Source organism: Otolemur garnettii, unplaced genomic scaffold (assembly GCF_000181295.1).
Source record: "Otolemur garnettii isolate 467f Iridium unplaced genomic scaffold, OtoGar3 scaffold00140, whole genome shotgun sequence".
NCBI classification, from domain to species: domain Eukaryota; kingdom Metazoa; phylum Chordata; class Mammalia; order Primates; family Galagidae; genus Otolemur; species Otolemur garnettii.
Genome location: NW_003852535.1, coordinates 2,825,661 through 2,847,156, shown reverse-complemented (window position 1 = coordinate 2,847,156; position 21,496 = coordinate 2,825,661). Strand labels below are relative to the sequence as shown.

Here is a 21,496-nt window from a genome sequence, read left to right as displayed (position 1 = left end):
CCTGTGGTCCCAGCTACTTGGGAGGCTGAGGCAGGAGACTCACTTGAGCCCAGGAGTTGGAGGTTGCTGTGAGCTGTGATGCCACAGCACTCTGCCCAGGGGGATAGCTTGAGGCTCTGTCACAGTGCCTGGCTATTTTTTGATTGCAGCCATCATTGTTGTTTGGTGGGCCTGGGCTGGATTCGAACCCACCAGCTCAGATATATGTGGCTGGCACCTTAGCCGCTTGAGCCACAAGCACCGAGCCTAGAAATACATTTTTAAAAATAAATTCCAAGCCAGTCATGGTGGCTCACACCTGTAATACTACCACTTGAGAGGCTGAAGCAGGTGGATTGCCTGAGCTCACAGGTTCAAGACCAGCCTGAGCCAGAGTAAGGCCTTGTCTCTAAATAATAGCTCAGAGTCGCTGTGGGCACCTGTAGTCCCAGCTACTCGGGAGGCTGAGGCAAGAGAATCGCTTCAGCCTAAGAGTTTGAGATTGCTGTGAGCTATGATGCAACAGCCCTGTACCAACGGCAACAAAATGTGACTCTGTCTCAAATATAAATTCCATAGGTACACATGGACCTTTTTTGGGAAACTGTCCTTTTGATGTATGTTCCTACACCACGTTTTAAAGTATGATTGATAATGTGATAGCTCCCCTACCTTGCCATTCCTTGGCCATTTCATATTTTCAGGTATTCTCTTAACATAAGAATTTTTTTATTATTATTTTATTCTGAGATAGTCTCACTCTGTTGCCCAGGCTGGAGTGTAATGGCTCAGTCACAGCCCACTGCAACCTGGAAGTCTGGTGCTCAAGGGATCCTCCCACCTAAGCCTCCCTAATTGCTAGGACTACACACCTAACTAATTTTGTTTTCATACAGACAGGGTCTTGCTGTCTTGCCAAGGCTGTTCTCAAACTTCTGCTCTTGGGTAATCCTCCTTCCTTCATCTCCCAATGTCAATTTTTTTTTTTTTTGGCAGTTTTTGGCCAGGGCTGAGTTTGAACCCACCACCTCTGGCATATGGAGCCAGCACCCTACTCCTTTGAGCCGCAGGCACCACCCATTAAAGTGTCAGTTTTTATTTAAAAATTCTCTTGGGGTTTTCATTGGCATGATTTTTTGAAAAAAGTTTTATTTGAGGAGAAGTGGTATCTTAATGGTATTAAATCTTACTATTCAGAAATGAGGTTTTTTGTTGTTGAGGTGGTATTGTCATGTGGATGCCTTTTAGGTTTCTAGCTTGATTTAGTCTTACTCAGAAATTTTATAAAATTCCTAGTTACTCATGAATAGAATCTTCTGTCACTGGCATCCATCTTTGTGTTGTTCACACCTTGTTGATCTAATGGGATGTTCATCAGTTCTCAGAGTTCTTCAGTTGGTTCTTTTAACTCTCTTATGTGGTCAAATCATACCCTACTAGTGGCAAGTTTATTTTCTCCTTTACACCTATTTCTTTTTCTCATGAATCAGAAAGGCCAGGATGTCTACTCTGTTGTTGAATGGAACCTTTGATTTTTCTCTGTGGGAATGGTTCCCCTGTTTCATGATGAAACAGGGTTCTTGATTTTAAATTTCCTTAGGCTGAAGTTGCTTTCTTCTATTCCTAGCTTACTGAGGGTTTTTTCCTTTATTCAGCAGTGATGAATTTTGACATCTGTTGAGATAGTCAAAAAGTTTTCTTTTATTACTGCATTGAATTACATTAATGTTCCCTAATGCCAAATCAGCCTTGCTTTCTGATGTAAACCTTGCTTAGGTTTATGGTATACTATTAATTTATATAAAATTTTTATATCTACCTCTGGGCCAATTTCCCTTTTGTTTTATGCTCCCTTTTCAGCATTATGCTGGCCTTGTAGGATGGGTTTAGAGACATCTCTTTTTTTTTTTTTTTGCAGTTTTTGGCCGGGCCTGGGTTTGAACCCACCACTTCTGGCATATGGGGCCGGCACCCTACTCCTTTGAGCCACAGGTACCACCCCATCCGTTTTTTTATTTTTTTTTTTATTTATTTTTTTTTTTTTGAGACAGTCTTACTTTGTCACCCTCAGTAGAGTGCTGTGGTGTCATAGCTCACAGCAACCTCAAACACTTGGGCTCAAGTGATTCTCTTGCCTCAGCCTCCCAAGTAACTAGGACTACAGGCGTCCTCCACAACAGGATATAGGGTCTTGCTCTTGCTATTTTTAGAGATGGGGTCCTGCTTTTACTCAGGCTAGTCTCAAACCTGTGAGCTCAGGCAGTCCACCTGCCTTGGCCTCCCAAGTTCTGGGATTACAGAACTTTGCCTGGCTGAGACATCCTTTTATTCAGGCTTGAATAGTATATAGGAGAGGAATTTGTTTAAAAAAACACCTGTGCTTGGTCTTTTGATTGCCTTTTAGTTTCTTCTATAGCATTCTAAAGTCTCTATCTTTGAGTCAATTTTGGTAATTTATGTCAGTCTAGGATTATATTTCTTGTGTATTTAAACTTTTGAGATAAAATGTCATATAATATTTGTATTTGGGGGGACTTTTCTTACAGGTGACAAAATTGAACTCAAACAGGGTTCATTGGCCTGATGTTTAAGAATGGTGCACTTTAAAAAGAGCTGACCCAAGGTCAGCATGATTCCTCAGAGCCCTCATTTGTCTCTCAGGTGTCTCTGCTCCTGGTTTTCTCAGGTGTCCTGCTCCTGCTCCTCTACCTTTTCTTTCCTATGGTGTTTTCCATAGGAAGCTGCAGTTTATACACAGTCCTTACAGACAACAAGTCCCTTCTTGAGAGTTCCTGTGTTTCAGGGAAAACCAACTGGTCCTACTCAGAACAGTCACTGTGATCAGGGCTAGGGATGGAGGACAGAAGCATGGTGAGACACACCCAATTTGTGTGTGTGTTTCCCAGAAAATGGAGGTTCTGTCAACCAGAAAAAATGGGTAAGGGGTAAGGGCAGATAAAGCCAACAAACATACAAACGTCAGACGGTTAAGTTCATGAACTCATCCTAGAAAAAGTGCTACATACCTCATTGCTGAAAATCATATGGACACCAGATGGCCAGGGGAGTACTTTGAAGGTGACCTTAGTGATATTCAGCAATGAAGTATGTAGCACTTTTTCTAGGACAGGTTCACAAATTGTGAGGCCTTGTACAATAACAGCTCTGATGGCCATTCCAGAAAAAGTTCCAAAATTGCTTTGAACGGTGGACTAGGCACTGGCATCAGTCATAGCTTCTCAAGGGGAATACCTTGAAAGTGACCATAGTGATACTCAGCAATGAGGTATGTAGCATTTCTTCTAGGATGAGTTCATGCATTTGTTAGACTGCATATATTCTGTATTCTGTGTGTTTTCTTTTGTTTGGCTAGCTTTGCAAGATGTCCGTGATCATTGTTGGCCTTTTCCTTCTGTTTCTTTGGGTACTTGTTTCTAGTTTCTCTAGCTATATGGTTCATTTCAGTTTGTATTCTAATATATTTAGAACTATACATTTTCCTCTAAGTAGTCCTTTGTTCCCCCACTTACCGTGCATCTGTATGTTTTTTGTGGCATTGTATCTATAAGCTTGATCTTACATTTTTCTCCAGCTCTCTCAGGGATTCTGTGATCTAATAATATTTTTAATCTTCCTAAAACCTTTTAATCTCTACTTCTCCACCTTTATAAGCCATTTAGCTTCTGTAGGTTGTAGCTAAGAATCTTGATGGAGCTAAGGTCCTTGTATTGTGCTATTTTCCTTTTTCATTCTCTGAAGCTGGATTCTGCCTCTGTTTTCCCAGCTTAGTAGTAGGATCTAACCATATTTGAATAAATATCCCAGAATGAGCCCTTTTCCCCTAATGCCATAGCCAGTCTATTTGATGGGTTGCCTAATGGTACTGGCTCCTCTTGCAGATTTTGTGGCCCTTCAGACACTACACCTCTGTCACTTTAGGACCAGCCTTTGCAGCCAGGTCCATTCTGGTAGACCTTCCTCACACAGCCCAGCTGACCTGCCTCTCTTGACACCTAGACACCTGTGTATATGTACCAAGGAGCACAATGGCAATGTCAGCTAACCATGTGTCTTTTCTACTTTAATCTGTAAATATGGTGAAATATCTTGACATTTTCTTATGTTAAAACATCCTCGCATTCCTGGAATTAAAAACATCTATTTTTTATTATATCGCTGGAGTTGATCTCCCAGTATTTTGGAGAATTTTGGTATCTAGATTTATGAGTGAAATGGTTTAAGTTTTTTCTATCAAGGTTATACCAACCTCATAAAATGAGGTAGAGAGCATTCTCACTTTATTTTCATTAAAACAGTTTCCATAAGATTGGAATTTTGCATTTCTAAAATTTTTGGTAAACTGTACTGTAAAGTCAGAATTTTTTTTTTTTTTTTTTGCAGGGGTAGGTTTTGAACTAGATTTTTAGTGGTAACTGGTTACTCAGGTTCTCTATTCTTGAGTTAATATTTTCGAAGGGGTGGTGCCTGTGGTTCAGTGGGCAGGGCGCTGTCCCCATATACGGAGGGTGGCAGGTTCAAATCCAGCCCCTGCCAAACTGCAACAAAAAATAGCCGGGTGTTGTGGCAGGCGCCTATAGTCCCAGCTACTTGGGAGGCTCAGGCAAGGGAATTGCCTAAGCCCAGGAGTTGGAGGTTGCTGTGAGCTGTGTCATGCCACAGTACTCTACTGTGGGCAATAAAGTGAAACTCTATCTCTACAAAAACAAAAAATAATAATATTTTATAGGAAAAACTTCTCAACTGTCATTTCAAATGTACTGGCAAATTGTACAATTACCTTATGTTTGTAATATTGACCGTACCTAAAGTTCTGTCTCCTTTTTAGTATCTGATATTGCCTATTTGTGCTTTCTGTTGTGTAGTCTGTCAGATTTGGCACAAGTTAACTATTAGTCTCTTTTTTTTTTTTTTTTTTTTAACTATTAGTCTCTTCAAAGCACCAGCTTTTTGTTGTCATTCCTCTTCATTGGTAGCTTTTTCTATTGATTAATTTCTGCCTTTAACATATTTCCCACTTACTCATACTCCTTTGGGTTTATTCTGTGGTTCTTTTTCTAACCATTTGGTTGGATAATTAGTTCATTCATTTTTAGGTTTACCTCCTCTCTCTCCCCAAACAAGGGAATTTGGAAACCTGAGGAACCAAGACCCCCATCTCAAAAGAAAAAAAATGGCTAAAGAACTGTGAGGTGTTTGTATACCTTTCAACTGGGTCAACAATTCATGACATTGTGCCACAATCTGTTTCTGTATACACATAAAGTTTTTATATTTGTTACATCTCTTTAGCCCACCCCTGCTTTTTGAGAGTCTCATTCTGTCACCTGGATGTGACACAAGTGAAATGTAGTGGCATGACCATAGTGTAACTTCAAACTCCTGGGCTTAAGTGATTTTCCAGCCTCAGCTCCTGAGTAATTGGGACTGCAATGTAGGGCATGTACCACCATACCTGGCTAATTTGGGGTTTGTTTGTTTGTTTGTTTGTTTCATTTTTTGTGGAACTGAAAACTCCTGGCCTCAAAATATTCTCCCACCTCAGCTTCCCAGGATGCTGGGAATACAGGTGTGACTCACGCATTTGGCCCTCAATTTGCAATTTCTAGGTAGTTTCTGTGGCAGTCCTACCTTGTAAAGCTAAAATACTAAAATTTCCATTAATGCTCTCTATGTTAACATATAGTAGATTTTTTTTAATTGTAGTAAAATACATATACCATAAAATTTATCTTAATCTTAACCTTTTTAAAACTTACAGCTCATTAGTGTTACATATAGTCACATTGTTGTGCAACCAATTCCAGAACTTTTATGCCCCTTAACACCTTCTCATCTGCCCCTCCCTCATTCCTGGCACCCACTATTCTACTTTCTTTTTTTTTTTTTTGAGACAGAGCATCAAGCTGTTGCCCTGGGTAGAGTGCCATGGCATCACAGCTCACAGCAACCTCCAACTCCTGGGCTCAAGCGAGTCTCCTGCCTCAGCCTCCCAAGTAGCTGGGACTACAGGCACCAGCCACAACGCCCGGCTATTTTTTGGTTGCAGCCATCGTTGTTTGGCAGGTCTGGGCTAGATTCGAACCCACCAGCTCAGGTGTATGTGGCTGGCGCCTTAGCCGGTTGAGCCACAGGCGCCGAGCCTCTACTTTCTAAGTTATCTTAGATAAGTGGCATTGTACAGTATTTTTTTTGTGACTGATTACACTTAGCATAATGTCCCCAAGGTTCATCTGTGTTCTAACATGTGTCAGTAATTCTTTTTAAGGTAGAGTAATTCATCATACTTATCACGTTTTGTTTATCCATTTGTCCAATGATAGACTCTAGTTTTCTTTTTAGGTATTGTGATAATGCTGCTGTAAACATGTGTGTACGAATGTCTTTGAGACCCTGTTTTTTGCTTCGTTTTGTTTTTTGTGAGACGAGTTTCACTATGTTGCCCTTGGTAGAGTGCTATGGCGTCACAGCTCACAGCAACCTCAAACTCTTGGGCTTAACTGATTCTCTTGCTTCTTGATTCTCTTTATGACAGGTGCCCACCACAACACCCAGCTATTTTTTAGTCTAGTTGTCATTGTTTTTAGCAGGCCTGGGCCCAATTCAAATATGCTAGCCCCAGTGTATGTGACCAGCACCTATAGTTCAGGGGTGAGCCAAGAGACCCTGTTTTTCATTCTTTTGGTTATATACCTAGACATGGAATTGCTGGACAAACCATAATTCTGGTTTTGATTTTTTTTTTTTTTTTTGGCTGGGGCTGGGTTTAGGCAGTCTATGTGATGGGATTTAGCCTCCAGTATATGGGGCTGGTGCCCTACTCCTTTGAGCCACAGGCACCGCCCATTTTGATTTTTTTCTTAAATCTGGCCAGGCACAGTGGCTCATGCCTGTAACCTAGCACTCTGAAAGGCCAAGACAGGTGGACTGCCTGAGCTCAGGAGTTTGAGACTAGCCTGAGCAAGAGCCAGTCCCCATCTCTTCTGAAAATAAAAAAATAGCTGGCATTGTGGTGGGCATCTGTAGTTCCGGCTACCGAGGAGGCTGAGACAAAAGGATCAATTGAGCCCAAGGTGAGCTATAAAGCCCTGGCACTCTAACTTGGGCAACAGAGTGAGACTGTTTTCATGTGTCATCCTTGTACAGGGGCCATGTTAATCTTCTGTGTATTGTTCTAATTTTAGTGTATGTACTGCCAAAATTAGCACCCCCATACTGTTTCCCATAGTAGCTGCACCATTTTTCATTCCCGCCAACAGTGCATGTGGGTTCCAGTTTCTCCATATCCTCACCAACACTTGCTGTTTTCTGGTTTTGTTTTTTGTTTTATTTTGATAGTAGCTATCCTGATGGATGTAAAGTATCTCTCATTTTCATTATAGTTAAGTTTTGAGTATTTTATAATTTTCAGTATGATTTATTTATTTTTATTTATTTTTTTAAGAGACAGAGTCTCACTTTGTTGCCCTCAGTAGGGTGCTATGGCATCACAGCTCACAGCAATCTTCAGCTCTTGGGCTTAGGTGATTCTCTTGCCTCAGCCTCCCGAGTAGCTGAGACCACAGGTGCCCGCCACAATGCCCAGCTATTTTTTTTTTGGTTGCAATTTGGCCAGGGCCAGGTTTGAACCTGCCACCCTCGGTATATGGGGCTGGCACCCTACTCACTGAGCCACAGGTGCCACCCAGTAGTATGATTTATTTTTGGCCCATATATATATATATAGATATAGATTGATTTTTTTTTTCTTTTTTGAGACAGAGCCTCAAGCTATTGCCCTGGGTAGAGTGCTGTGGCATCACACCTCATAGCAACCTCCAACTTAAACGATTCTCTTGTCTCAACCTCCCAAGTAGCTGGGACTACAGGCGCCCACCACAATGCCTGGCTATTTTTTGGTCGTAGTTGTCATTGTTTGGCAAGCTCGGGCTGGATTCAAACCTGTGAGCTTTGGTGTAAGTGACTGGCACCTTAGCCGCTTGAGCTACAGGCGCTGAGCCAGGCCCATATATTATTTAAATATTCTAGTCTAATGCACTAGTACCCATCTATAGGCCCAGCTACTCAGGAGGCTGAAGTGAAGATCATTTGAGCCCAGGAGTTTGGAGGCCAGCCTAGGTAACATAATGAGACCTTATCTCTAAAAATATTTAGTTGGCCAGGGAAGGGGGGTGTTTTTCTTTTTTGAGACAGAATCTCACTCTTGTGATACAATCTCTACTAAAAACAGAAAAACTAGCCAGGCATTATGGTGGGAGTTGTAGTCCCAGCTACATGAGAGGCTGAAGCAAAAGGATTGCTGGAACCCAGGAGTTTGAGATTGCTGTGACCTATGATGCCCTGGCCCATGTGTAAGCAGGGCCAACTTCAGGGACCAGGGAAAGTCCTCAGGAAAGGGTTGCAGGTTCTAGCCCTTGAAATCTGACCAGCAAGCATGAATCTTTATGTGCTGAGGGGATATGTGTGAGATTCTTCTATAGTAGAAGCCCAGGGTTGGCTGGGCGCAGTGGCTCCTGTAACCCCAGCACTCTGGGAGGCCAAGGCAGGTAGACTGCTTGAGTTCAGAAGTTCGAGACCAGACTGAGGTCAAGCAAGACCCCCGACTCTAAAAAAAAAATAGCTAGGCAATGTGGGGGGCACCTGTAGTCCCAGCTACTCAGGTGGCTGAGGCAAGGGAATCACTTGAGCCCAAGAGTCTGAGGTAACTGTGAGCTGTGATACCATGGCACTCTACCAAGGGCAACCAAGTGAGACTGTCTCAAAAAAAAAAAAAAGTCCAGGGTTAGTGAGTACTAGGGGAATATAATTCATATTCAATATATTCAATATATCCAATCAGCTGTGATAGTAATTACTTGGGGCCTAAAGGAGATGGCTCTCAGTGGCAGAGCTTGATATGCAGGTGCCTCATTTTCCAGTACTTCCTGTTGGAGGGGTGTGCTTAGACTTGGTTTCTTGTCTCAGGGCCTAGTAGAAAGGCTTTAGTGAAATCCTTAAATGTCAAGAATGCTGGTTCCAATGGCCAACGAAGCCAACTTGGTATATATAGGGCCTTTCTTTGTAATTGGAGGCATAAGGCCTGCACTTTATTCTTTATCATTTGAGTCTGATGGAGACAAATTTTCTTGTATGCCTAATAGTACCCCAAGAAAGTTACTTGGGTTGCAGGACCCTGTGTTTTGTCTTCATTCAAGGCCAAATCATCTCTACTTACCTGTATCTCAGGAATATGCAGAAAAGTATAGGCAGTTTCCTCAGAAGGTGCCACTGTCAGAGTATCATTAATGTAATGAAAAGTCAGGACTCTACCATACTGTGCTCGAATTTGATCCATTGATGACATATTGCAGGAGAATCCAGAAGTCCCTGTGGAAGGCGTAAAGGAGCATTGCATGCCTGGCCTGCCTGACATTGAGTAATAAAGCATGAGCAATGTCCAAGGCCAGTAGTAGCAATATTTCTTTCATTTATTATGACAGATTCTGATTGTGCTAAAATATTCACTTTGTTATTAACCCTCACTAATTCACAGAGTCACAAAGCATAATAACCAGACCAGGTAGTTAAATACTTGGGTAGTACTGGGTATCACTTTGTTCTAATATTCTTGTATAAGCAAAGAATTGTTTTATTTCTTTTTACTCCCAGTATGAAGTGTGGGTTCCAACTGTGAGACCTTAACAAATGTGAAGGAGGTACAGGCGGTTCCTGGCTGTTTTCAGCCAGCATTTATAGAAACTGCCAAAAGGGGTCATCATAAGCACATAAAACTAGCAAGTCAGCAACTTCTCCTGAGCTACAGAACCCAAAAGGTTCTAACCCAGTTTTACAATCCAATAAAGGAACACTTTCAGTCCAAAGGGTCTAAATGCCCCACAGTAATTGACACTATCATGAACCACTGGGACCACCAAGAACATAAGTTCCACACCCCCAGAGAGAAATCTTTAGAGAAATCCGGGATCACCGTCCCCAGCATTTACAAACTCAAGTGTGAATGGGGCGGCACCTGTGGCTCAAAGGAGCAGGGCGCCAGCCCCATATACCAGAGATGGCAGGTTCAAACCCAGCCCAGGCCAAAAACTGCAAAAACAAACAAACAAACAAAAAAACATTCACAAACGAGTGTGAATGCTTGAAGGACAGTGAGGAATTGCCCTGGTCTTCTTTCAATTAGAGTTCCCAAGTTTAGGGTACAGAGGGACTCATGTATCAATCAATGTCTATGGCCGTGTGTGTCTCCGCCAGAAACCCTGCTCCAAACAAGGGCAAGCTACTAGTCCTCTGAGGATCCATGGTGCCTGTAGGTGGGTAGAGGGATGAAACCAAAGAACTTCAGTCTCTAACGGAGCCTCCCCGGGGACCTCTTCACACTGTTTTTTGTTTTGGAGACAGGGTCTCACTTTTTGCCCTCAATAGAGTGCAGTGGCATAGTAGCTCATAGTAACCTCTAACTCTTGGGCTCAAGAGGCCCCTTGCCTCACTTTTTCATTTTTAGTAGAGACAAGGTCTCACTCTTGCTCAGGCTGGTCTAGAACTCCTGAGCTCAAGCAATCCACCCACCTCAGCCTGCTAGAATACTAATATTATAGGTGTGAGCCACCAGTAGAGTGCTGTTGCGTCACAGCTCACAGCAACCTCAAATTCTTGGGCTTAAGCTATTCTCCTGCCTCAGCCCCAGTGTATGTGGCCAGAGCCCTAACCACTGAGCTACTGGTGCCCTTTGTGTTTTTTTAATGAGATGGGATTACACTGTTGCCCAGGCTGGTCTCAAACTGGTGGGCTTAGCCTCAGTCTCCCAAGTACCTGGGACTACATGCACAAGCCATCATGCCATGCTTTCACATATTTATTTATAAGCAAGATTCGTTTTTGTAGTATCTTTGTCCTATTTGGCTATTAATATTTTATTAGCATCATAAACAATATTGGAGGGTTTTTCCTCTGGTTTGGAAAAGTTTAAATAGCATTTGAATGACCTGTTACTTAAAGGTAAAACAGAACCATCTGGGCCCTGGGCTTTTTTGATGTATCATAGAATAACCACAACAAAGATATACATTGTTTTTAGATTTAGAAAACAGCTCTTTATGGCTCAGCGCCTGTGGTTTAACTGGCTAAGGCGCCAGCCACATACACCTGAGCTGGCGGGTTCAAATCCAGGACCTGTCAAACAACAATGATGGCTGCAACCAAAAACTAGCTGGGCATTGTGAGGGACACCTGTGGTCCCAGTTACTTGGGAGGCTGAGGCAGGAGAACTGCTTGAGCCCAGGAGTTGGAGGTTGCTGTGAGCTGTGATGCCACAGCACTCTACCCAGGGTGACAGCTTGAGGTTCTGTCTCAAAAAAAAAAAAAAGAAAGAAAGAAAAAGAAAACAGCTCCATGCTTTGGAATGGGAAGACAGCAAATTATGGGCCTGGGAAATAACAGACCCTTAAAGAGAGAAAGGAGAAAGCAAAACTAGTACACATTTTACTTCTTTTTTTTTAAGAGACAGTCTCACTTTGTTGCCCTCAGTAGAATGCTGTGATGCCACAGCTCACAGCAACCTCCAGCTCTTGGGTTTAGGTGATTTTCTTGCCTCAGCCTCCCAAGTAGCTGGGACTACAGGCACTCGCCACAACACCTGGCTAATTTCTGTTGCAGTTCGGCCAGGGCTGGGTTTGAACCTGCCACCCTTGGTATATGGGGCCAGCTCCCTATTCACTGAGCCACAGGGGCCACCCTTTACTACTACTTTATTGTGACTGTGAGTCACACTAGGAAGTTTTTGAATTTTCTTTCGTTCTCATGCTAGCCATTTTTATCACCTGTGTAATTATCAAAAGTGTTTGACATATTAACATTAACTCAATATTTATTTCATAAGAGAAAAGACAAACTTCTTGAAACATAACCAGCTTACAAAATAATATAATGAGTTAATGCCAATTTACTTTAGCCTAGGAAATTTAGCAAGGCAATTTATAATCATAAAAAGGGAGCTAGTATTTTTTATTCTGGTGCACCTTCATAAAGAGGGGCCTTATATATACCTCTTGCTGTCACCATCTTTAGTCATCTTTATTTACTGTCTCTTATTTGGTAGTTGGCCTATTCATAAAATCTAATTTTTCCAAGGTCAGTCTTGATTTTTGCATTACTCTAGGAAATTATCCATTTCTTCCAAATTTTCCAATCATTTGTCATACTTTTTCTCAAAACATCTCTTGTAGTCACTTTGATTCCTCTTGGGTATACAGTATTATTCATCCCTAAGCTTTGTTTTTTTCTTCTTTTGACAGTCTCACTTTGTCACCCTTGATAGAATGCCATAAAATCACAGCTCACAGCAACCTCAAAACTTCTGGCCTGATCCTCTTGCCTCAGCCTTCTGAGTAGCTAGGACTACAGGCACCTGCCACAACACCTGGCTAGTTTTTCTATTTTTAGTAGAGATGGGGTCTCACTTTTGCTCAGGCTGGTCTCGAACTTCTGAGCTCAAGCATTCACCTACCAGTCTCCCAAAGTGCCTGGATTTCAGGCATGAGCCACCATGCCTAGACCTGCTCTCTCTTTTTATACAAAGTTTTATTTATTTATTTATTTATTTATTTTGGAGACAGAGCCTCAAGCTGTCCCCCTGGGTAGAGCGCCATTGCATCACAGCTCACAGCAATCTCCAACTCCTGGGTTCAAGTGAGTCTCCTGCCTCAGCCTCCCAAGTAGCTGGGACCACAGGCGCCCACCACAATGCCCAGCTATTTTTTGGTTGCAGCTGTCATTGTTGTTTGGCAGCCCTGGGCTGGATTCGAACCCTCCACCTTAGGTGTATGTGGCTGCCACCTTAGCCACTTGAGCCACAGGCGCCAAGCCTATACAAAGTTTTATAATGGCAATTTCCAATATATCCAAAAGCAAATGGGATGGAATAATGAGCCCCCTTGCACATTACCCAGATTCAGTAATTATCAACACATTGCTCATCCTGCCTCATATATTCCTCCCCCATGTTTCTTATTATGTGTATTTATTTATTAATGCTGGAGTAACTTAAAGCAAATCCCACATAACATCACATTCTTGTATTTGTATATATTATAGTATCTCTTAAAAGATAGGGAGTTTTTCCTTAATATAACTACCATGCCAGTATCATACCCAACAAAATTAATAATTCTTCAATGTCAACTAATACCCAGTGTGATCTAGGCATGGTGGTGTGTACTCCTAGTCCCAGCTACCAGGGAGACTGAGGCAGAAGGATCCTTTGAATTCAAGCTATGATCACACTGCTGCACTCCAGTGTGACAGAGACCTCTCATCTCTAAAAATAATATTAATACCTAGTAGGTTCAAACTTCTACGAGTATCTCCAAAATGCCTTTTTACAGTTTACTGGAGTAAAGTATCCAGACAAGGTGTACATGGTGCATTCCTCTGGACATCTCTGGTACCTTTTTAACCTGTAACATTCCTCTCTTCACCTCTCCCTTGCCTTTCATTGGCTGAAGGATCCAGTTAACTTGCTGGTAGAATTTCCCACAGGTGTGACTTTCCTCAGCCCCTCCTTGCCCTGAGCACACAGGCAGGGCACACCTGGAATACACCAGGGCAGAGCAGACCAAGTCCCCAACCTGGAAAGCTAGCAGGCAGCACATATCAGGTGGCTTCCTGGAGGAGGTCCCTCAGCGAGTATCCCTGGTTCACATTTGCCCTATCACAAAAGGTGACCTAAGCTGGGGCCAAGCCTGGTATGTCCAACCCTGGATCCGCCTTGGCTCTAGACCAGACCTTGGTTGTTTCTAGCCATGACACCCAAAGCAACAATTTCCTAATGGGGCCATTTCCTATAGACAATAAGGTGTGAGTTTCAACACTAGACCAAGACCTATGTCCCATGCCAAGGACACCAGATTGCCCATCCACATCAGAAGCAACTCATGGGAATCTGGGAGAAATGGACTGACTCCCTCAAACCTTTGACCAGCCTAGACACACCAAGTACACCCCAAGATACCCTTCCTTAGCTAGGGAAGTAGCCAAAGTGAAAATAAAATCAGAATCAGATGGCAAAATAAGGGAACATAAACAGCCCAAAAAATAGTGTTTTGATTTGGCTTTATGGTTTTTGCCAGGCAGAAACTACAAACAGTTCAAATACGAACAGTTTATTAAGGCAACTGGATTTTGCCCCTTGCTTACATTTCTCTCACCCCAAGATTATTTTATTTATATACTTTTGGCCTCGTGACTTAGAGGAACAAGATAATTATTTTTTAAAGTTCATCATTTCCTTAAATTTACTTTTTGGTTTCATTTTTTGATCTTAAAATTTGTGACCCATCTGGAATGTATCTGGGTATAGGTATATTTGAGAAAGGGAGCCAGTCTCCAAGACTCCTGAGACCACCGTCATCTTTGCATCAATTCAGGGCTCTTCCATGTTCTGGAAGAGCTCTTCCATGTTCTGGGTCAAGCTTCCTCCATAGAGCCCAATCCAAAGAATCCCATCTTTCCCAGTGGCATTGAGTGGTCACATTTCCCCAGAGGCACTAACCATAGCCCTCCTGAGCTCTTGGAGAGCTCCTAACCCAACCATGGGCTATACACAGCCCTGGACACAGTACTTTTCTAGACACAGAGGCAGGCAGTGCAGGAGAGTGAAGACAGGATGGCACCTCTGCCCTTCATAGCCCAGTCCCTGCCCCACCAGGCTGGGCAGTGACTCTCTGACCAGAGAGACTACAAGGCAGTGACTTGTGCAGCCTTGGAAGCTGGGAGAAACCAGGGAATGACTGATTCTCTAAAAACACTTTCACTTCATATCAAAAAGCTCATGACCAGCCAGGACCTGGCTACCACACTGGGGTGGGGAGTGGGAGAAGTAATCAACTCACTTCTCTGGGGATGGCTGGGGCCCAGAGCCGAGGTGGTGGAACTATCCCAGAGGATCCAGGCTAGTTTCTCCCTTCATCTTGTCTGTTAGTTATTCCTGCCACCAGAGAGCCAGGTCTCACACAGCAAAGGCCAGGCTCTGCCACATGTGCTCAGGATCTGTCCCATCTTGCTCATGTCTCATTTCCATGTGAATAAGTAAGTGGGTGGATGAATGAATGAAATGAGCTCATCAGATCCTCACAAAACATCCTATGAAGCAGAGGTGTCATGACTAAGGCTCAGAGAGGTTCAGTGACTTGCCTGAGATCACACAACTGACTTATTAGCGTGAAGTCCAGCCTGCCTGAGGGCACTGCCTGTTCTTCCTCCCAGGTCCAACCCTGGAATCGGCACCATGACCAGGGAGGAAAAAATAAGGAGGGAACTTTATTTAATATTAATGTTGGGGAAAGGATTGAAGAGAGGTCAGCTTCACTTGGTGATGGTGTTCCTGCAGAGAGAAGAGGGACGTGAGCTTGGAGAAGTGGGCACGGAGCTCCCTACCATACCCCAGGAGACCCCTCACCAGCCTCTGCCCACCCTTGCACCCTACTCACGCATTCATGCTCTTGCCACTGCCACTAAGCACAATGTATGGTGTCTTCTGGGCCTTCTGCTTCTCCTGGAGCAAAGCTACGGTGCCTAGGGGCGTGTCACTGGAGCTCATCTTCTTCAGGAGCTATGGGGTCGGGGACCAGTCAGCACAGGCAGGAACAGGCTCCCACATGTCAGCCAGCCCCAGAGCCCGTAGGCAGAGAGCCCCACCATGTCCCCAAGGGCACCCACCGCTTCCTCATCCAGCTTCTTCATCCGCCGCTCCGTTTTCATCTTGCCTGAGCCCTTCCCATGGAAGCGGTGGGATAGCTGCCGGAAAGCCTGGGGGACACAGAACATGAGCCAGGAGCTGCAGGGATCCTGTGTAGGATCAAGGCCACCTGTGCCCACAAGGAGCTTCACAAAAGGATGGAGGGTATTGATTCTGGAGCTGAAGGGAGGCACTGTGTAGGGGAGAGTGCTTGTGGGGGCTAGAGGACAGCAGCCTTTGAGGCTCCAGCTGATGCTCAGGGGTCATTTGGGGAAGGGCCTGGACGCTGCCCACCAAATGGCAAGAGTCAGCCAAGGGTTCAAGTTGTGGCAAGCAGACAGAGGTACCAAGGTGCCTGCCAACCCTCCTGCCAGGCCTGTGAAGAGACTGCAGTGTCCACCAGAAACAGAAACTGAGGCAGCAGTTCCAAAATTCTACCAGGCACCCTAGCCAGTGAAAGGCCTAGGGCTGACCCAGTGGCACCTGGCCAGGCCCTATGTGTAAAGGGCCATGCTCACCTCCTTGGGTGTGAGTTTCCGGCCTGTCTCATCCACGTACTCTATCTTAACATCAGGTTTATAGCCATCCTTCTCCTTGAAGTCCTGAGTGAAGCCACGGTACTCCTCCCGCCGGCTGTACTTGTCATCAATGGCCCTGGCATGAGACAGAAGGGCCTCAGTGTGAGCCACCACCCACCTGCTGGGTCCCAGAAGTCCTGAGCTGACATAGGCCCCTTGGCCCCCCATATGCCTACCACACTCACATCTTGTCCTCAATGCAGTACACAGCTGAGGGCAAGGACTTGTTGGGGGCCTTAACCCGGGCCACCTTCTGCACAGTGGTCTCCAGCAGCCCTGGGAACAGAGGGAATATGAAACTTCAGGCTACCCAACCCTTCAGAGGCACAGTTCCAGGGCAGCTTGAGGCAGAGGAGCAGGCCTATGCTCCCTGAAACACAGTGGGCACTGTTAAGCCAGCAGGCCCAGTCCACAGGGAAAGCAGAGACATTCAGAAATTAGCCCTCACCATGGCACTGGCCAAGTACACAGCAAGGCTGGGATCTTAACACCAGGGCCTCTCTGTGCTGAAGCCAGAACAGTTTCTACTCCCCCAACTGCTCCCAGCAGATAGACAGATGCTACTCTGATGCCCATTCCCAGGGTGGAAGGGGAGCAGTAGCTTAGGGCTTTAACACTGAGAGGCAGAGGCGGCTGAGGCAATCCAAGGAGACTCCCCTGCCTCCCTGCACCTGCATCACCCACAGGCACCCCCAGCCCTTTCCCTCCAAGCACCCAGGTCCTGCCAAGGCTCATGGTGCCCTAGGCTCTTCACCTTTGTTCTGACACAGGAGCAGGGCAGCTGCCAGCCCCCTGTTCACGATGGGCTCCTCGTCCAGGATGGTGGTGGAGGAGGCAGAGAACTGGGGACAGCACACAGTAGGGGATTAGCAGGCCATGTGGGCTCTTCATACCCCCTACCAGACACCAGGACCTGTGTGACACCCCTTGTTTAATCCCTAGGTAAGCTCAGGAAGGCTGCAGGATCCATATTACAGATAAGAAGGCTGAAGCTCTGGGGCAGTGAGAGGCCTGCCAGGTGCTCTGTCCTCAGTCCAAGTTCCCACCCCCACCCCTATTGGGTGGTGTGGCTTCCTCACGTCCTGCTGTTGCTTCTCCTCATCCAGGTTGACAGTGCTCCAGCCGATGTTCTCCTCACCATCAGATTCAGAGCCCCCATTGGCTGAACGCTCCTCATCTCGTTCAAAGTCCTGGGGGATGAAAGACCAGGGTCAGCCCAGACAGCCCCAGGCCACCCAACCTGAGCACAGAGGCTTGGGGACCAGGAGCCCCCAGCCAGGCAGAGCAGGCCTGGGATGTGCAGGGGCTTTACGGAACCTACCATGAGCTCCTCCTGCTCCCCGCGGTTACCAGCAAGCCCGTAAGTGGGGATCTCCCCCAAGGTGCGGCAGAACTCAGATGTGGCATTGAACACGATGGCCCCCTTCCGCTCGGGGTCCTCATCCTCCTCCCAGCCCCGCTGTTGAGACTCCAGCTTCTTCACAATCTCCACCACCTGGGGGAGGGAGCAGCTGTGGGCAAACCCAGAAGTTTCTGGGGTGACGCCACTGAGACCCAAGTGTCCTCCCTGGTGGCAGTAAGATAAGCCATTCTCACAGCCACAGGGGACTTCCCACTGGTCCCCACTTCCTCTCTGACCACCCCCACCAGGCCATTCTCCACTCTGCACCTAGGTTGATCCTCTGCTCCAAATCTGTCAAGAGCTCCCTACTGCCCTTTGAATTAATAACCAAAATCCTATACAGCCCTCCCTGACCAACCCCTGTGCCGACCTGCTCAACAAAGCCCCTTGAGCACTATGTCAGCCTTATCCACCTTCCTCCAGGGCCCCTCCTTCACCTACTCCTCCCCTGACAAGCTTCTGTGTCAGGACTCAGAGTAGACAGCATTTTCCCAGAAACACTTCCCTGAGGTCACAAGGTAGTCAGTCGACCCACTCCATTGACTTCCCACAGGCCAGCCTCACTTTCCGCTTCACCCAGAAAGCAGGTGCCATGAGAAAAGAACTTCCCTGTGCTTCCAACACTGAATCCAGTGGTCTATGTACCAGGCAGCCACACAGGTGCTCTCTGCCTTCCCTCATGTCACAGCAGATGCCCAGGCACATACATGAGGATTATTTAGTATAGTATAATCCATCTTTTTTTCTTTTTTTTTTTTTGACACAGAGTCTTACTTTGTCACCCTCAGTAGAGTGCCATGGCGTCAGAACTCACAGCAACCTCAAACTCTTGGGCTCAAGAAATCCTCTTGGCTCAGCGCCTATAGCTCAACTGGCTAAGGCGCCAGCCACGTACACCTAAGGTGGTGGGTTCGAATCCCCAGCCCGGACCCGCCAAACAACAATGACGGCTGCAACCAAAAAATAGCCGGGCGTTGTGGCGGGCGCCTGTGGTCCCAGCTACTTGGGAGGCGGAGGCAGGAGACTCACTTGAGCCCAGGAGTTGGAGGTTGCTGTGAGCTGTAATACCACGGCACTCTACCCAGGGGGACAGCTTGAGGCTCTGTCTCAAAAAAAAAAAAAAAAAAGAAATCCTCTTGCCTCAGCCTTCCAAGTAGCTGGAACTACAGGCACCCACCACAATGCCGGGCTATTTTTAGAGACGGGGTCTTGCTCTTGCTCAGGCTGGTCTCAAACCTGTGAGCTCAGGCAATCCACCTACCTCGGCCTCCCAGAGTGCTAGGATTATAGGCGTGAGCCACCACACCCAGTCTTATAATCCATTTTTTTAAAAAAAACATTCAACCCCACAGCCCCCATGACAACAAACTCCTCAGAAAAATTTCTAGTCATCATATCCACTTCTCCATCCATTCCATTTTATTATATTGAACATCAAACACAAAATGGGCACACCTAACACCTGCATGTTTTCAAAAATAATAAAACTGACCAACCCATTCTTTGGGAGGCCAAGGGTGGACTGCTTCAGCTCACCAAGTTCAAGACCAGCCTGTGCAAGAGAAGACCACATCTCTAAAAATAGCCAATATTGGGCAGCGCCTATGGCTCAGTGAGTAGGGCGCCGGCCCCATATACTGAGGGTGGCGGGTTCAAACCCAGCTGCAGCCACAATGCCTGGCTATTTTTGTTATTGTTGTTGCAGTTTGGTTGCTGTAGTCCCAGCTACTCGGAAGGCTGAGACAAGAGAATCACCTAAGCCCAAGAGCTGAGGTTGCTGTGAGCTATGATGCCACAGCACTCTACCAAGGGCAAAAAACTGAGACTTTGTCTCTAAAAAAAAAAAAACAAAACAGCGGGCCATTGTGGTGAGCACCTATAGTCCCAGCTAGTTGGAGGCTGAGGCAAGAGGATCACTTGAGCCTTAGAGTTTAAGGTTGCTGTGAGCTAAGACATCACAGCACTTGACCCAGGGCAATAAGATTGAGACTCTGTCTCAAAACTAAATAAATAAATAAGTAACAAATCCAAGATGGATGTGCTGGCTGAGAAACATTACTAATGCCCTCCCAAGACTGAGTGCTCCCTCTATCAGGGGTCATCATTCACCAGCCTTTTTTTTTTTGAGACAGAGTCTCACTTTGTCACCTTCAATAGAGTGCTATAGTGTCACAGCTCACAGCAACCTCAAACTCTTGGGCTTAAGTGATTCTCTTGCCCATAGCCAGGCTACAGGCATCCACCACAATGCCTGGCTATCACCAGCCTATCTTTACAACTTTATCACATAAGGCCCTAACCTTGACCAGAGTTATTTTCCTGTGCATTTATTAAGTGTTATATAACCTGAATTGCATGGTATATTTGTCTATGATTTGCCTTTTAAGAAATACATATTTTTGAGATTAATCTTGCCATGAGTAACCACACAGAATCATAATCCATGATATGAATTTACCTAGTCCAAGGGTAGACTTTTCTGTTATCAAAAATAACGCAACTACAAGCCATCAGATGCTGTCTGCTGATGCACATAGAGGACTGCCTGGGAGCGGCATGTGGGAGGGCCCTGGGCACACACCGCTTTCATTCTTCTAGATCACCCACTGTCCTCCCAGTCTGCCAGTCTCATTAAGCCCCCTCTTGTGGCGACTCACATCTGAGCATAACCACATGCCAAAGAATTCTGGTGGCTCCACATCCTCCCTCATGCTTGCTGTCAGACTCTTACAATGCTGAATTGTGTGGGTGCAACATGGCATGGCGTTGTTTCAGCTCACCTCCCCGTGATTACTAATGCAACTGGGCCTTACTGGGTATTTCCTGCCATTAGCCTTCCTCTTCTGGGAAATGAGTTTTCTGCCTGCTTTTCTGTTTTGTTGATTTGTTTTGCCTTGATACACATATATTCTTTTTTTTTTTTAGAGACAGTCTCACTTTGTCACCCTTGGTAGAGTGCCACGGCGTCACAGCTCACAACCACCTCCAACTCTTGGACTTAGGTGATTCTCTTGCCTCAGCCTCCCAAGTAGCTGGGACTACAGGCACCCACTACAACGCCTGGCTGTTTTTTTGTTGCAGTTTGGCCAGGGCCAGATTTGAACCCACCACCTCCTTCGGTATATGGGGCTGGCACCCTACTCACTGAGCCATAGGCACCGCCCTACACATATATTCTTGATACCAACCCATTCTCGGTTGCACATACGAGCAAATTTCTTCTCCTTTTGGCCAATCTTTTCACAATTTTCATGACATCTTTTGTAAAAAGAACTGAAATTCTTAATTTCTATATAGTTTAACATTATTTTTTTCCTTCAAGGTTTATCTTTAAAAATATGGCTGGGTGCGGTAGGCTCACACCTACAATCCTAGCACTCTGGGAGGCTGAGGCAGGAGGAGCACTTGAGTTCAGGAGTTTCAGACCAGCCTGAGCAAGAGCAAGACTCCATCTCTACTAAAAATAAAAAAATTAGTTGGGGGCGGCACCTGTGGCTCAGTGAGTAGGGCGCTGGCCCCATATACCGAGGGTGGCAGGTTTGAACCCAGCCCAGGCCAAACTGCAATATAAAAAAAAAAAAAAATTAGTTAGGTTTGTGGTGAGTGTCTATAGGCCCAGCTACTCAGGAGGCTGAAGAGGGAAGATCAATTGAGCCCAGCAGTGTGAGACTGAGGCTCACAGGTGAGATGACATGGCACTCTAGGCTGGGCAACAGAGACTCTGTCTCAAAAAACAAAGAAAAATACAACAACATAAAATACTTTTCTACCAGAAAGTCATAACAAAACTTT

The 21,496-nt window shown here is 45.4% G+C and overlaps 1 protein-coding gene and 1 pseudogene across 1 annotated transcript in view; both read right to left on the bottom strand.

The window, feature by feature from the left end:
* Positions 1–7,104: 7,104 nt before the first annotated feature.
* Positions 7,105–7,205, bottom strand: LOC111728105 (annotated as a pseudogene).
* Positions 7,206–15,285: 8,080 nt separating this feature from the next.
* The window catches only part of SART1 (SART1, U4/U6.U5 tri-snRNP-associated protein 1), a 17,119-nt gene continuing 10,908 nt past the window's right edge, over positions 15,286–21,496 (bottom strand). Inside the window, exons 13-20 of the mRNA XM_003798686.3 lie at positions 17,624–17,797; positions 17,382–17,492; positions 17,057–17,144; positions 16,488–16,578; positions 16,243–16,378; positions 15,706–15,795; positions 15,477–15,598; positions 15,286–15,370 (exon numbers count right to left, since the gene is read on the bottom strand). Of these exons, the coding sequence (XP_003798734.1) occupies positions 15,352–15,370; positions 15,477–15,598; positions 15,706–15,795; positions 16,243–16,378; positions 16,488–16,578; positions 17,057–17,144; positions 17,382–17,492; positions 17,624–17,797 (831 nt within the window). The 3' untranslated portion in view covers positions 15,286–15,351. The remainder of the gene's footprint in view (positions 15,371–15,476; positions 15,599–15,705; positions 15,796–16,242; positions 16,379–16,487; positions 16,579–17,056; positions 17,145–17,381; positions 17,493–17,623; positions 17,798–21,496) is intronic.